The sequence below is a fragment of the Emys orbicularis genome, chromosome 3 (genome assembly GCF_028017835.1).
Source record: "Emys orbicularis isolate rEmyOrb1 chromosome 3, rEmyOrb1.hap1, whole genome shotgun sequence".
Classification (NCBI taxonomy): domain Eukaryota; kingdom Metazoa; phylum Chordata; order Testudines; family Emydidae; genus Emys; species Emys orbicularis.
The window spans coordinates 144,459,491-144,474,296 of record NC_088685.1 but is presented as its reverse complement, the minus strand read 5'-3'; the positions used below and the strand labels follow the sequence as shown (position 1 = coordinate 144,474,296).

Sequence of the window (14,806 nt, the reverse complement as noted above, 5' to 3'; positions counted from 1 at the left end):
GGTCAAAGACAACAGGGGAGGAAGAGAAAATCAGAGCAGAGAAGACAATATGTATCCTGTACCCAGAGACAACACCTCTCTCTAGTTGAGAGAAACCACTTTCAGGAATTAAGGCACCAAGAAGTAGCCGAAATGACAGGACAGATGTTGATTCATGTGACCTGTGGAAAAAATTGGAGCATGTCCCGTACCTACGGTGAGTGGTGTCTATCAATACCTAATACCATCTTTTTGTTATATGTTTGCATAGTGCGTAGCACTATGGGGTTAGGACCTCTAGGTTTGACCACAATACAAAGAAATCATCATCATCAAATGTTTCTCCCTATTTCTTCCATTTTGTCCCCTTGTTCTTGTTATCGGTGGTCACAGCTCCGCTTCAACAATTGTGGCTAAAAGAACTCTGCACTGGGGAGAGACTATGATAGCTTATGACAAATGTTGACTTTTAATAATGCCTGTTGTGCAGCAGACTATTTCCATGAGCATTTTCAGTGAACACAGCTGGGCACACCCACTTACAAGTTCCTTACATTTAAATTGATGATGAATATCTACACACTTAAAACCTCAAGCTTCACAGTTGCTCAGGAAGATAACTGGATTTACAAGCAGGGTATTCTAAAGGAAAAACAACAAACAGTGCTGTCCTGATTTACAATCTGTAGGATTCATAATGTTCAGGAAAATGCATAAGGGATTTGCTAGTCCTGAGTTCTCAAATCCTTTATGATACTGTACATCTGCCTCAGCTAGGGAAGGGAAAAAACCCAGAGCTTTACCAAAAGACAATTCTGCTTATAATAGTATTACACATTCCTCTGTGCACTACTCACTGTAAACAGTGTGAACTGCCAAATTAATTTTAAGGGTAAAATCCTGCCCTTTTGTAGTTAAGCACGAGAATCTTTAAGTTTTAATTACCCAAAGTGAGTTTGGGGGGAAAGTGTCTGAAATTACACAGTATCCTCTCTATTGAGATATCAGGGTTTTACCACTGCTCAAGACCATTTAGGAGGAATTTAGATTGTGGCTGGTTTTACTACAAAAGCCAAGTCAGCCTCTGGGAAAGAACATATTTTGAACTGGAAAGCTATTGAAAGGGTGGGCAGTCCATGCAAAGTACCAGAGATCTGCTTGGTGGAGACCATGAAGCTTCAGGCACCCTGCAGTTAGAAAGCTGCACACTGCTGCCAAACTTGTCCACAAGAAGGAATGAAGGGAGGGGGAAATGCAGGACCTTTCTTGTGCCTTCAGCAGGACAGAGGTTTTACTGAAGATCTTAAAGTCACCATCCAGGAGACAAGCTAAGGGCTAAATTTGGGGGCATCCCCTGTGCATAGGGAAGTGAGGAAGGTGCAGGGATCTTCTTTCTCAAGATAGCCATTCAGGGGTAAGATACAACACAGATCTTGGGTTCCCTTGAGTACCGGATCGGGGGCTCAACTAGCATGCCCAGTGGCACTTCATGACTCCAAGGGAGTGTGGCTAATCATACTGGCGGTGTTGCCAGGTCTGTGTTACCCTATTCTCCTGCTGGCATCTGGCAACAAGCATACTATAGGAACAGCAGGTACTGCAACAGCAGGGGCCACTGCTCAGTGCGCTCCTTCTCTCTGAACCATTCCACCCAACATATCCACTTGCACTTCCCTAATCAGTACACCTCCACATGTGAAACCTGAATCTGTAAATGTGGCGGCCTCATCCGCTGGAAGTTCGTTGTGTATCCCTGTGATCCAGTTAATTATTTTTTCAGAATGACACTGGATCCGAATAAGCAAATCAGTTTGTTCTTTTGAAGACTAAACCCTTGTGTTGAACACCAGTATTGCCAGTGGGGGAAATAATTAGACTGGTGTCACTAAACTTTCATTGTTCAAAGGCTGCTCACTTTGCTACAGGGTGGGTTCTCCATTTCAACAGATGAAAAGACATGTTCCTCTGTACTGCTGCAACTGCACACCTGGAGGTTTGGCTGGGAACATGCTCTGAAGAGTCACTTTGAATGGGTTATTTCATGGACATTTAGATCTTGTTACTGCCATGCTCTTAGATGAAATTAAACAGTTTGGCGTAACTATTAATCATTTCAATTATTTTCATAATTCCTACTCCAAGGCAGCTTTGTATTTTTAGCTGTCTTAGTCATATCACATGGCTAAGATTTTCAGAGCAGAGTCCAAGTCAGTGACAGAAACAACTTGCTGGGAAAAGCTTATTAGCCTGTAAGCCAGAAGTATTTTCACAGTGACGACTCTTAGTCATTTTGCTGCTTCCGATTGATTGCCTTTATTGAAGGAGTAGCCAGCATCCCCTGGGCAAAGTCCTAAAGAAAAGGACAGAAAAAATCTGTCCTGTCTGAAATTTGGAACTAGCAACAAAAATATAGGAAGAACCCTCTTCCAAGAATCAAGGATGTTTAACGGGCCAAATCTTTACCCAAGCAAGACCCCCAACAGTCTAATCCTGAAAACAAAGGCAAATCTCCCACTGAAGTAGTGACTTAAATCTTGAAGTCTTTATCAGGGCCAGAGCTCCCTCCACACCCCAGGCTCCTGGGGAAGGCGGTCAAGGCCATGCCTCCAGCCCCCTCTAGCGTGATGTGTGCACAGGGTGCAGTTTCTGTGCTCCACCAAACACAGTGCCTGTGATTGTCTTCCAGGGGACATACAGGGTGGGGAGACTGTTTGTATCCTTGTGTCCCATGTACCTGTAAGGGCTAGGGAAAATCTGATTCCATGTCCCTGCAGCTTGCGTCATTAGATGCTGGAAGAGAGGGGTGCGGCAGGAAAAGCAACTCCCAATAGGTCTAAGGAGGTTCAAGTTAAAATCCTACCTTGACATATGCTTTAAACTTATACCATCTATCAGTCCCACAACATGTAAATTAACCCCCCTAACACTGCCTTGTATCTGTGGAGTGACCTATAATTTACTGTACAGCATTTTATTCTCACCTCTAAATCTGGCCCAGTGGTTGTTATTCCAGTGTCTCTGAGCACTTGGTTATAGGTGTATCAGCCTGGATTTTAACACAATGCATATATATAGCAAGGCGACTACTGTGTTTGGGCAAGTGGCTGAGTTACAGTGGCTGTGAGAATTTCCTCTTTTTTGTTCATGTAACCCCCTCTCCCCCACCTTAATTTTGCAGTCATGTATTATTTAATTTTATAGGCCAAATTTTGTTCTCATTTATAATCAGTGAAAATCAGTGGAGCAACTCTGGATTTACAAAAGCATTCAGTGAGCACCATCAGGCCCAATATTCCGAACAGTTTGTCAGACCAAGTTCAGCCTTGTTGTAAGCAATGCAATGCCATAAAAATCAGTGGAGTTATATCAAGGTTGAATTTGAGTCATTCCGTGTGAGTCTGGTACAAAACTTAACAAGGCTAGGTCTGCAGTATTAGCTATGCTAACATGGCTACAGCAACATGAGCTCTTCTGTCCCAACTTTGACCCTTTTCCTTTCTGGTGGCAGATTTAGACATGTACAAAATTATTTCCAGGTGAGCTTTTTTTATTTGGAGAGCTGGTTTTTGCATTTGCAAATTGCAATAGGGTAATGCTGCCCTCTTTGTACCTTTCTGATGCAGAATGTTACAGAATTATAAAACAGCTGAGACCAATTTTGATTTAACCATCTCTTGGACAATGCAAGAGTCCAACAGTTTTGTGTGACAGAGTGAAAGACATAACTGCAAAATTAAACAGGAAAGTGAACACAGGTGCCCTGCAAATATTTTCTGTTATTTTGAATTCACAATAATTAATTTTCTTCTCTGATTTCTCTCTATTTATGTAGTGCAAGAGAGACATGGATTTTAAACTTCTCAACAGCAGTGTTCTTGTGGTACCCATGGAGTGTGTATTGGCTCAAAAGTGCTTGGCTAGTTCCTTATACCCAATTTCTTTCACGTAATCCTTTTCCCCAGAGGGCTGTTTTTGAGATTATTTGAAAATAAGTATAATTTATACTTCTGTAACAGCTTTCATCTGAAGGGTACCAAAGCCTTTGCAAAAGTGGGTGGTATTCTCCCCATTTTACAGCTGGAGAAACTGAAGCACAATTAGGTTAAAAGCACTTTTGAAAATGCCACTAATTGTGTTTTTAGACACCTAAATACCTTTAAAAAATCTGGCTCTAAGTGACTTGCCTAAAGTTACGCAGTAAGTCACTGGAAGAGTTGTCTCCACTTGTCCAGTCCCTTACTGTCACCATTAAGCATTGTGCCTCTATACACTGCATTATGAAAGAGTGATGTGAAAATGTGACTGTTGATATGGTTTACCGGCAGGAACGGGGATAACTGTGATTTTCCCCCTCACCTCCACCCCCAAAAGTAACCTGAGCAGCAAACTAATTCACTGGACTCGTGCTTATAATTGGAATATTGAATGAAGTTAGGCTCTTTCTGCTTGCAAACCGTCTGTGCTCAGCTTACAGTTTTATTGAAGTTATTCAAAATTATTAGCTGAGTCATTTCTGCACATAGTTTTGTGGGTCTGTAGACTGTTAGTGAGCAGTTCTTTGTGAGTAGCTGACATCTGAGCTGTTTGATTTGTTTTTATAGGAAACATGAGACGTGCTATTGCTTCTATTACCTGCTCAGATGATCATAATTCTTAGAATCAGTTTTCTGGTCTGCATACGCACTGCTTATGAATTCAAAATTCACCTTCCTTGATACGTTCTAATATTCCTTAACATTTTCATTATCCTTGAACATTCCAGTGAGTAATCTCATTCATTAGAAAATTCATGGAAAGCAAATACAGAGGAGAGACAAACACAGTCCAAGAGTGAATTCCATTATTCATTTCAGATATTATTTGAGGGGAAATGTTTTGATACACGGGCCCAACACTCTTTGTGCCAGTGTAATCTTTTATAACCCTTTGCTCATCATTATGGCATGTTCTTTCAGAGTCAACTTTGTTTTTCTTATCAAGCGCTTTTGTTTCTTGCTTTTGTTTCTGTCAAAACAGGATGTTGACATGCTGGCAGGTGAAGAGCAAGCCTGGAAAGAAATCAAAGATGCTGTAGCTAAAGTGGGAGACCCAAGGTCACAAGAAGGTATCCTTTCAGTGACAGTCAATGGCAAATGGATCTTCCTTGCTTTTACTAACAATCCATAGTGCCCACCTTGTAAGCTTTTGCACCCCATTTGGGGTAGAAATTTTTTTTCTTCAATCTTCCCTTTTTTCTTTTTAAAATGTACTCTGCATTCATTTGAATCGTAAACCAAATATTTTAATTGTACCAATGATTATGTCATTTTAGGGTGCTTAGCCTATACATCTCTACCTCGATATAACGCTGTCCTCGGGAGCCAAAAAATCTTACCGCGTTATAGGTGAAACCGCGTTATATCGAACTTGCTTTGATCCACCGGAGTGTGCAGCCCCCCCCCCCCCCCGAGCACTGCTTTTCCGCGTTATATCCGAATTCGTGTTATATCGGGTCGCGTTATATCGAGGTAGAGGTGTAATCTCATCATGGCAGGGACTGTCTACCTCTTTATACAGCACTTACCGTAACATGACCTTGATCCTAATCAGAGCCTCTAGGCACTACCCTAATATAATCCATGAGTAATTATAATACTCAAAACAATTGTTAAGCCAAAACTTAATGAGACTGCCTTGTACTAATAAATCATGCTAAGGCATAATGGCAGCCTTGTAAGTGTTTAAAGACAATCACAATGACCAAGAAATGCTGCGTGGGAGAAACAGAGATTTTTGTAGCTAACAATAGGCATATTGGTCTGTTTTCCTCCTTGCACTTACTCCATTTATTTCAGTGGAGTTACACCGGCCATGAATTTGACTCATGAAAGGTGGCAGGATGCCTTGCTGTTTTCTGGCATCTTGGTACAGCTCTAGAGCTACATAGGTCAGAAGCTCTGGGTGCTCCATTTTGGCCCTGCAAAAAAAGTTGTTTGTTTAGAGATGTCCTAGGCTGGAAAAGAGCAGATCGGTTTTGTACCATTATTTTCCAGAGAAGCTGACCTCCATTTGCCAAAACATAGGATTTTCTTCTAATCAGAGGAACCAATTTATTAGCACAAAGAGCGGTCACTAAGTTTTTGGTCTAACACTGGGCACAGTTCTGGCATGTTTACTCACATAGTACCTTGATTTCAGTGGGATTACTTATCTAATAAGGTGTATGACTCATTATAAATTAGAGTGGTAGAATTGGGTTCTTAGTCTTCCTTTGGCTTAAGAGAAATCGAAGACCACATAGTCATTGTAAAGCTGTCTCTGATTTTCCGTAGTTCACTATTCAGATGCCATTAGTCAGGGGTGAAAGTAAATTAAAGGATTTACCAGTATGCTGGAGTCCTGAGCAGGGGCGTGGCCTCAACCGGAAGAGGCGGGGCCTTTAAATCACCCCTGAGGTACCAGCTGCAGAGGCGATTTAAAGGGCCCAGGCCTCTGGCCACTGCTACCACAGCGGAGCTCCGGGCCCTTTAAATCGCCAATGGAGCCCTGTCACCCTTATCCCGGGGCTCCGGCAGCCTGGCTTGGGCGGCGATTTAAAGGGCCCAGGGCTCCTGCGGCGGGGATCCCTGGGCCCTTTAAATCGCTGCCTGAGCCCTGGGGTAGCGGCGGCAGGGCTCCTGTGGGGATTTAAAGGGCCAGGAGCTCCAGCCCCTGTGGGGATCCCTGGGCCCTTTATAACGCTGCCCGAGCCCCGGGGAAGCGGTGGCGGGGCTCGGGCACTTGATTTAAAGGGCCGGGACTCTGGCAGCGGGGCTCGGGTGGTGATTTAAAGGGCCCTGGGCTCCGGCCGCTGCAGGGAACCCGGCCCCTGGGGAAGCCGGTCTGGTCCAGCATCTCTTTCACCTTTGCCGTTAGTGAATTCAAGCATAGAATAATGTGAATGTGTCCTTTGACCTGCTTTTTAGCCAGAATTGAATCAGACCTTTGATCGTACAGGCATAATTTTAGACATACAATTTAATGTGGATGCTAAATTGTTGGTACATCTAGTTGCTTGTGTAATTAAAACTATTTAAATGCCTAAAAAGTACAGCCAGGGTATACGTGTCTAAACGGGTGCAATTGCAGGTGAAATTAAATGTGCCTCAATTTAATTGTAGGAGCAAAATTGTATATGCAAAATAAAATTGTGGGCCATTCTGACCTTTTGCTGGGGTCATTAACCAAAAGTATTCATTTGAGCTGATATGTTGGTATTTAAAAATGTAACTGAAATTGTCGTAGCAAAAGGTGTCAGGACCATCTTAGAAAAGCAATCTCAGCTGTTTATTTATTTGATTTTTCTCTTAGGGATGTGCCACCTGAAATGTTTAATCTTTCTTCTCATCAAGTCCCAGTTTTGCAGCAGTGTAAAATTTTGTCTTCTGCAATATCAGAAGACCGGGCTTGACGGATACATTTGTCCATTCACCAATAGTTAGTAGGAAACTTTCCCTGCAAAGTGGGGCATTTACCCATCAATTTCTGCAAATGTTACACTTTCTTTTCAAACAAACAAAAGAGTTTTTAGAATTTAGGGTTGGGAAAGTTAGCACCTTCCAAATCTGCACAGAGATACCCTTAAACAACAAATGTCCCATATTCATGATTAAGCACACAAACTGAGCAGTCAAAGCTGAGCACAGGGCAATTACTGTGGCAATGGGGAAAAGGAATCCTTCTCTATCCCAGATCACTGCACAATGGCTGCTACTCAAGCCTAAGTTACAATTGGGACAGCTAATTTCTCCATTGCACTCGAACTGCTGACTTCAGGTTTTCTGGCTTGTGATTATGCACTTTACCAGCCAGAATTTGGCCTCAGGAGGTTTGGAAGATTAGACTTTTCATATTAGATTCTACAGAATATATGAAACAATATCTTGAGACATGAAAACATCTTGAGTGATGCTGAGCATCAGCTAAGATATTGATCTCTCTGGAGTGTCAATGCTTTATGCTTACTACAAACATTTTATCAAGTGAAAATCATCTTGCTTTCTCCTGTTCATATTCTATCCTTAATCAGCCATAAAGAATACAGTGGTGTATGCCTGAGAGAGAAAGATTCAGGGTATGTCTTCACTAGCAACGTTAAAGCGCTACTGCAGCAGGCTGTGTAGTCGTGGCACCGGTAAAAAAAAAAAAAAAACCCTATGAGAGGAGTAGCTACCCAGCGCTGGTGCACTGTCTACACTGCCACTTTACAGCGCTGAATCTTGCAGTGCTCGGGGGGTGGGTTTCACCCCCCTGAGCGAGAAATTTGCAGCGCTGTAAAATGGCAGTGTAGACAAGGCCTAAGCTACATATCTGAAATGACTGTATCTAGCCCTTAAAAAGAGTTTTTATAAAGGATTCTATAATTCTATATTAAATTAACATCATTATTAATATTATGCTAATATTTTCTCAACAGGCGTAGTGTAGGAATTCTTGTCAAAGTACTGTTTGATATACCTGTTTTATAGTTACTCTTTTTAATTAACATTTCAATATACACCTCTACCCCGATATAACGCGACCCCATATAACACGAATTCGGATATAACACAGTAAAGCAGTGCTCCGGGGTGGCAGGGCTGCGCACTCCGGCGGATCAAAGCAAGTTCGATATAACACGGTTTCACCTATAACACAGTAAGATTTTTTGGCTCCCGAGGACAACGTTATATCGAGATAGAAGTGTAGTTCCTGAATCTTGTGTGAGAAATCAATATTCATAAACCACATCATTGTTGGCAAATAAAATAATGATAAATTTCTTCCCTAATAAAGTGCTTTCTATCTAAGGGTCTCAAAGCACTTAACAAACAATTAATTTAATCTCACACTAACCATGCCTTATAGGTGAGTATTATTGATCCTGATTCAGCAAAGCACTTAGGCATGTTGTTAAATTTAAGTACATGAGTGTTTCCATGGTCAGGTAAAACTCATTCCCTCACCCTGGGAGTACTCATGGAGTGCTTGAGTGCATTGCTGGACTGGGGCCTGTGCTACTTTTCAGCATTGGCATGAGTGTGGACCTGTGACCCCCTGACCTGATCTTAGGGGAGTTTGTTTTGCAAGATTAAACTATACATTATGTGCTAAGCAATACTAAAATGCTGTAAATAGTAAAAATGGAAACCATTACAGCTGTTATGACAGTAGGGAAACATAAAATATATACATATTAATATTTAAAGTAGATTTTACGCAATAGGTTTGAGGCCTGTAGGCCTGAGGGTTAGCATGAATGCTTGACATTCATAAGATTTAGCAATATATAGCTTGTGATAAATAAGTAAACCAACAGAAGAACAAAAAGAAGTTTAAAATAGTAGATTTGGGGGATTATAAGTATATGTAACCAGGGAGCTAACTGCATTGATGTATCACGACTACTGGGAAGCGTATTGACGAAAATATTTTGTGTAAGCAGCTAGAACCTTAATTATGGTTCCTTGGAATTCCACACATGGACAGGGGTTGAGTCTTGATCAAACATTGTCCCAGCCATGTGTGGGTGTAAGAGAAAAGGTGTATAAAAATGGTGTTTGCTTGACCCTAGTTGAGTACATGGGGGTTGACAAGATGATGCAAGCTGCACTGTCACCTCCACTTACTTTCTTCTGTATTTGTTTTCAGTGGTCTCTAGGAGTTTGTGAATATGATAACACTACATATCTTTATGTTGTATGTATCTTTTTGTGGAAATGCATTAATACTTTGGGTTATTTGGGTTTTAAATTAAGTCTTCACGTCTATATTTATGTTACTCACCAAACTCACTTATTATAAAAGCTTTGTCTCCACCTGAGTAAAGAACCTGTCATTAGTGACATGTGCAATTTGCCTTCTGAATTAATCAAAGGCTACAAGAGGTTAAATAAATTGTGAAGCACTTTGAGATTCTTGGATGGAAAGTGCTATATAAGTGCACAGTATTATTATTTTGTTTGCCAGGGAATACATTGGTATATATGATCTCAGTGGGATTGCTCACATGCTAAAGTTAAGAATATGCCCAAGTGCTTTACTGGATCAAGGCCATAGTATCCATTTTACAGATGAGAAAGCTGAAAACTAGGTCTGATTCTCTTTTTGCTTTTACATGGGCTTTATGCTAGTGTAAGTCCATTAACTATCAAGGAGTCATTTGTGATTTACACTAGTGTAAGTGAAAGGAGAATAGGTTAAGTAACTTCAATACATGATGAAGATCAGAGTGGTTTGCAATAGTGAATGCCTCATTCATTTGAATGTGAATCCCAATTCACTTTTCCAACATACCTTCTTGTACTGGAGATTAAACCTTCTTGTATTGGAAATTAAAATATTCTTTCTCACCAAGATCCTTAAACCTAAGCGACAATCAGACAATGGAACTGCAATGTTTTCTCTGTTATCCATGAAACCTGCAGTGCCGCTTCTCTGACACAGCCAATTAGCTCACTGACAAAACTTTGCTCTCCAGAACTGTTTCAAATAAAAAGAAAATTAGGTATCTGCAGGCTCAGTTTTAATTTCACGAGAACACTGAAGAAATCACTGCAACTAGGAAAGGTGTTTAAGAAAATAATAATGTTTCAAATAGCCAAAGAATAATTGTAGCGGGGTTTTGCTTCAGTTATATATTAAAATAATAATAATACATCCTCTCATCTTGTCACCTTTCCTTTACTCCTTACCACTCAAAATGCAGCCTTCGTTAGAAGACGGTTTTGTTAACTGTAAACAAAATTTAGTTACCTGAGGTACCACTTAGGTTTTTTAAAGTATGTTTTCAGGAGTTGAAACAGAGCCTGGAATAATGGGATCTCTTTTATCTTAATGCCCCATGGCTCTTATTCCTTGCTAACAACATTGAAACTTGTATTTTTTGTTTGATGAAGAAGATGAATTCTTAACTAAGGTTAATAACAGAGTGGGAGCAGGTTCTGGCAATGTGCCAGGCTCTTCTAAATAACAATGCAGATCGTCTTCCAGACACAAACATCTATCTGCTGAAAATGCTTGACTGCGCCATGGATGCCTGTATTAATCTCAGACGTTGGGAGGAAGCCTTGCTTTACGGCAACAGGACTCTAAAACCATACAGGTAAGAGTTGTGATGACAGTGGTTTATTCAACTGTCCTACAGGGATGGTCTGTTTATTAAAGCTATTATTTCCCCCCCGGGAGACCATTCAGTTAAGGCTTATCACTGTTATTCCTGAAAGTGCTTTGGTGCACACCTTCAACCTCAATTTCCCAGTGTGCTTTCTGGATTAGCATATGAAATAAAATATCCATTCTGCTTGGATAGTCAATAGGACAGGATGTGAAATATTAATGGAACCACAGCAGCAGCTCTGATTAGCCACAGTAGCCTTTGTCAACATCTGATCTTTTTATAAGCACATCACACCCATCATTCCATCACCAAAAAATCACTTGTTGGTAGATACTATCGCCGTGGGAGCTCCTGTGTTTGAAATTAAGGGTGATGGAATTAATGTAAATGAATTAATATGAAGTGTGAAGGAAATAGTAATGAATAGCCCAATGTTTATTTCATTGACATCAAGAGGCTGAGGTGGTCGTGCCCCTCCCTGGTTGCCAGCGCTGGTTCTTGTGTTAAATGCAGGGGGAGATTCTGAGGGCATTGGCAATATGTGTACATTGTGGCTCTGGCAGCAGCTCTGGCTCTCATGTCCATCTGACCCTCTGGCTCTGAATTCAGGAGGCTAGCTGGAGTCTCTGCTGCAGCTGCAACATCCACACAGCCATTTTTCATGCACTAGCTCCACCCCCATTAGTGTAGACACTACACTGTCTGTCTACACAGTCTGGGAGGCTCACTCCAAGCTGCAGTGTAGACATACACTCATAAGCCAACAGAAGGTGCTATGGCTGATCCTGCTTTATGTGGGTAGGGTTTGGGATTCATTGGGTCTCAGAGCTGTCGAACAGCTCTGGGCAGTCTGGTGGAGGAGAGATGGGGAAGGAGCTAGCATGGCTGGCATTGGCCTGTGGCTCCACTGCTGATGCCAGGTCTTTTGATTCTGAATGTGGTGAGTGTTCACAAGTAAATGAAGTGCCTGTGTAGACACTACACCGTCTGTGCTGGCCCTGTGCGTGGTGTAATGCATTACAGCTGTGTAAACTGAAAATGCAGTTTTTCATTACAGTATCTATTTCTTCTCTTAGTCCTGCCTCATCATGTGATATTGCAGCACACAATGAGGCTCCGTGACTGCAGTGAAATGTCTGGGGCATGGAAATGCAAAACAATGCATGCTGCTGCGAACATGAATATCTCACACCCGGCACATCTTTGATTTCAGTAGGCTACTGACAATGTTCGGCATTTTGCTTGGGAAACTGTCCCACTAGCATACTACCTCTGAATAACTGAGGCTTTGTCTACACCTACACACCTTTTAGCGACACAGCTGTGCCACTAAAAGGCGCACAGTGTAGCTGCCTATTGTCGGCAAGAGAGACCTCTTCTGCCAACAAAAACCGTCCACCTCCCATGAATGGCAGCAGCACTCTCCTGCCGACAAAGCGCTGTTCACACCCGTGCTTTTTGTCGGCAAAACTTTTGTCATTTGGAGGCGGGGGGGGGGGGGGGGAAGGCTAACACCCCTGAATGACAAAAGTTTTGCTGACTAAGTTCCAGTGTAGACAAAGCCTTAGACAGGGACTTGAGGTGCATCACAGCACCATATTGTAAGAAGTGCTTCCTCCATATTATAAGAAGCAAAAGGTTTGCATAAGTTGTGGGTTGCAAGAGTGGCAGAAACCATACATCTGTAATGGCCATGACTTGTTATAACAAGAGGACATGAGTGCTTTGAAACACCCAAACTTCTTAAGGGTGAAAATCATCCCTGTTCAATGGGCCAGCACAAACTACATGACCACACAAGTCCCACTTAACCTTTCAAAATAGGGCTTAAGTGGAACTTGAGAAAGGCATAGGTATTGCACCAGCTCTCTGCGCAGGAGCAAATTTCACCCCAACTAAATGCAATGCCCATTTGAATGTTCACTTAAAAAATCCTCCCTTGTCTTTTCCCCCTGAACCTATTAACAATGACTGTCAGGCCAGCCGTACTAAGTGGGTTTCTCCATATATTTCACAGCATAAAGATTACAGTAAGACAGACTGCAATTTCACTGGGTCTTTTCATAAACCTTCCCCTGTTTGTTTTCTGGGGTATGCTCTAGTGTTCAAACCACTTAATACAGTAGGGTTGTTTTTTTCCCCACCCTATACATTCAGCTAAAGTGTCTTTTGTGAAATGTTACTTGCATGAGAAATTTGACCTCTTTTGTACCTCAAGGAAGTTGCCTTTATTCTTCCCAGATCCGAAAGCATTTTCTGAAGAGAGACGTTTTCAGTTTTACTTTATTTCTTTTTACCTTCAAGCCATCACTACAAGCTTTAACACACCTGACAAAAAAAATCCTCAGTTTCTCATTACAACAAATTGCGCCCAACGCAGCAGGAGAGAAAATCCTAGGAAATCTTCTGGGATACATTGAATTTCTCCTGTTGAATCAATCTACTGCTTGGCTGCTCCTGCAGTTTCATTACAGCTATCTATTTTCCTTTTCTCAGGTCTGGAAAAAATATTCATACTGTTCTCCACAGGGATCACTGAAACACTCAAGCAGTCCGTATATATGGGCAATGATTGCTACAATGGTAAAAGGCTCTAAAGAATTGGTCAAAAACCATTTTAATTTTAAATAATGTGTTTATTGTGTGTGTCCCATTATTTAACCAGCAGGATTAATATTCGCTGCTGCATGCTCGATGCTGTTCTTAATGTATATTTTCACTACAATAGTTACTTAATTTTCAGAATCATCCAGTTTATGCAACTGGCACAGACAGTTGGCTAACCTGCCTAAAAAACGATTTATCAAACGTATATTCAATAGCTACCTTCAAGTTGTAAGGAATTGTAATATTTTATAAAAAATAGTGTCTGGGTGCTGCTGAATATTTCTAGATCTTTGAAAAGAGAGAGGAGAGCTGACAGCTGTCAAAATGAAAAGCTACTGATTAGTTTGCCCTAAACCATAATTGTCCATAATTTGTTGAAACCTACAACATATACTTTCACTGAACAGTCTAAACCAAACAATTTTACACCGCTTTTCATGTAAATTCCAGAGTAACAATTTGTCTGTCCAAGAACCTTAACAAAAGTTAACAGATATTTACTTAAATGAAAACCACCCCATATCACGGTCAGCACTCAACAGCTTGCAAAAATAAACTTCCTTACAAAAATCCTCATGAGCCCTAACCACAAAAATAACAGAATATCAACAAGAAGTGCTAGTCAGGTTTGTCATGTCTCACTTAACACATTCACTCTCAGTTTTCACTCCTACTCATAAAGGGCCTGATCTGAGGTACTTACTCAGGCAAACTCGTACTAAATTAAATCTGAGAAAGGACCTCAGGATTTGGCCCATAACTACAATCAAATCACATATGCTCAGTCTACCTCAAGCGCCCCGTAGTTAACTCCAGACAAATACTGGAAGTATGCATAGGCAGTGCCAATAAGCACCTGGTATAAAAATCTGCTACATGACATTGGCTATAGCTAAATGGGGGGGAAGTTAGGTTACGGCACGGACATATTGGACTTAAGATGCAAGATACGCTGGGTAAAATCTTGTTCCGCCCTCTGAATCTGGAGAGGGCTGCAGGTTCTGTTGCAGAGGCCCTGAATCAGCAAAGCACTTACACACATACTTATGTTCATCACTATTCAGCACAGTCAGCACTTAATCATGTGCTTAACTTTAAGGTCCC

General features: G+C 41.4%; 1 protein-coding gene across 1 annotated transcript in view; it reads left to right on the top strand.

Moving 5' to 3' along the window:
* The window catches only part of SMYD3 (SET and MYND domain containing 3), a 634,585-nt gene that overhangs the window by 552,333 nt on the left and 67,446 nt on the right, over nt 1-14,806 (top strand). The window contains exons 9-10 of the mRNA XM_065401517.1: nt 4,996-5,083; nt 10,906-11,080. Coding sequence (XP_065257589.1) covers nt 4,996-5,083; nt 10,906-11,080 — 263 coding nt within the window. The remainder of the gene's footprint in view (nt 1-4,995; nt 5,084-10,905; nt 11,081-14,806) is intronic.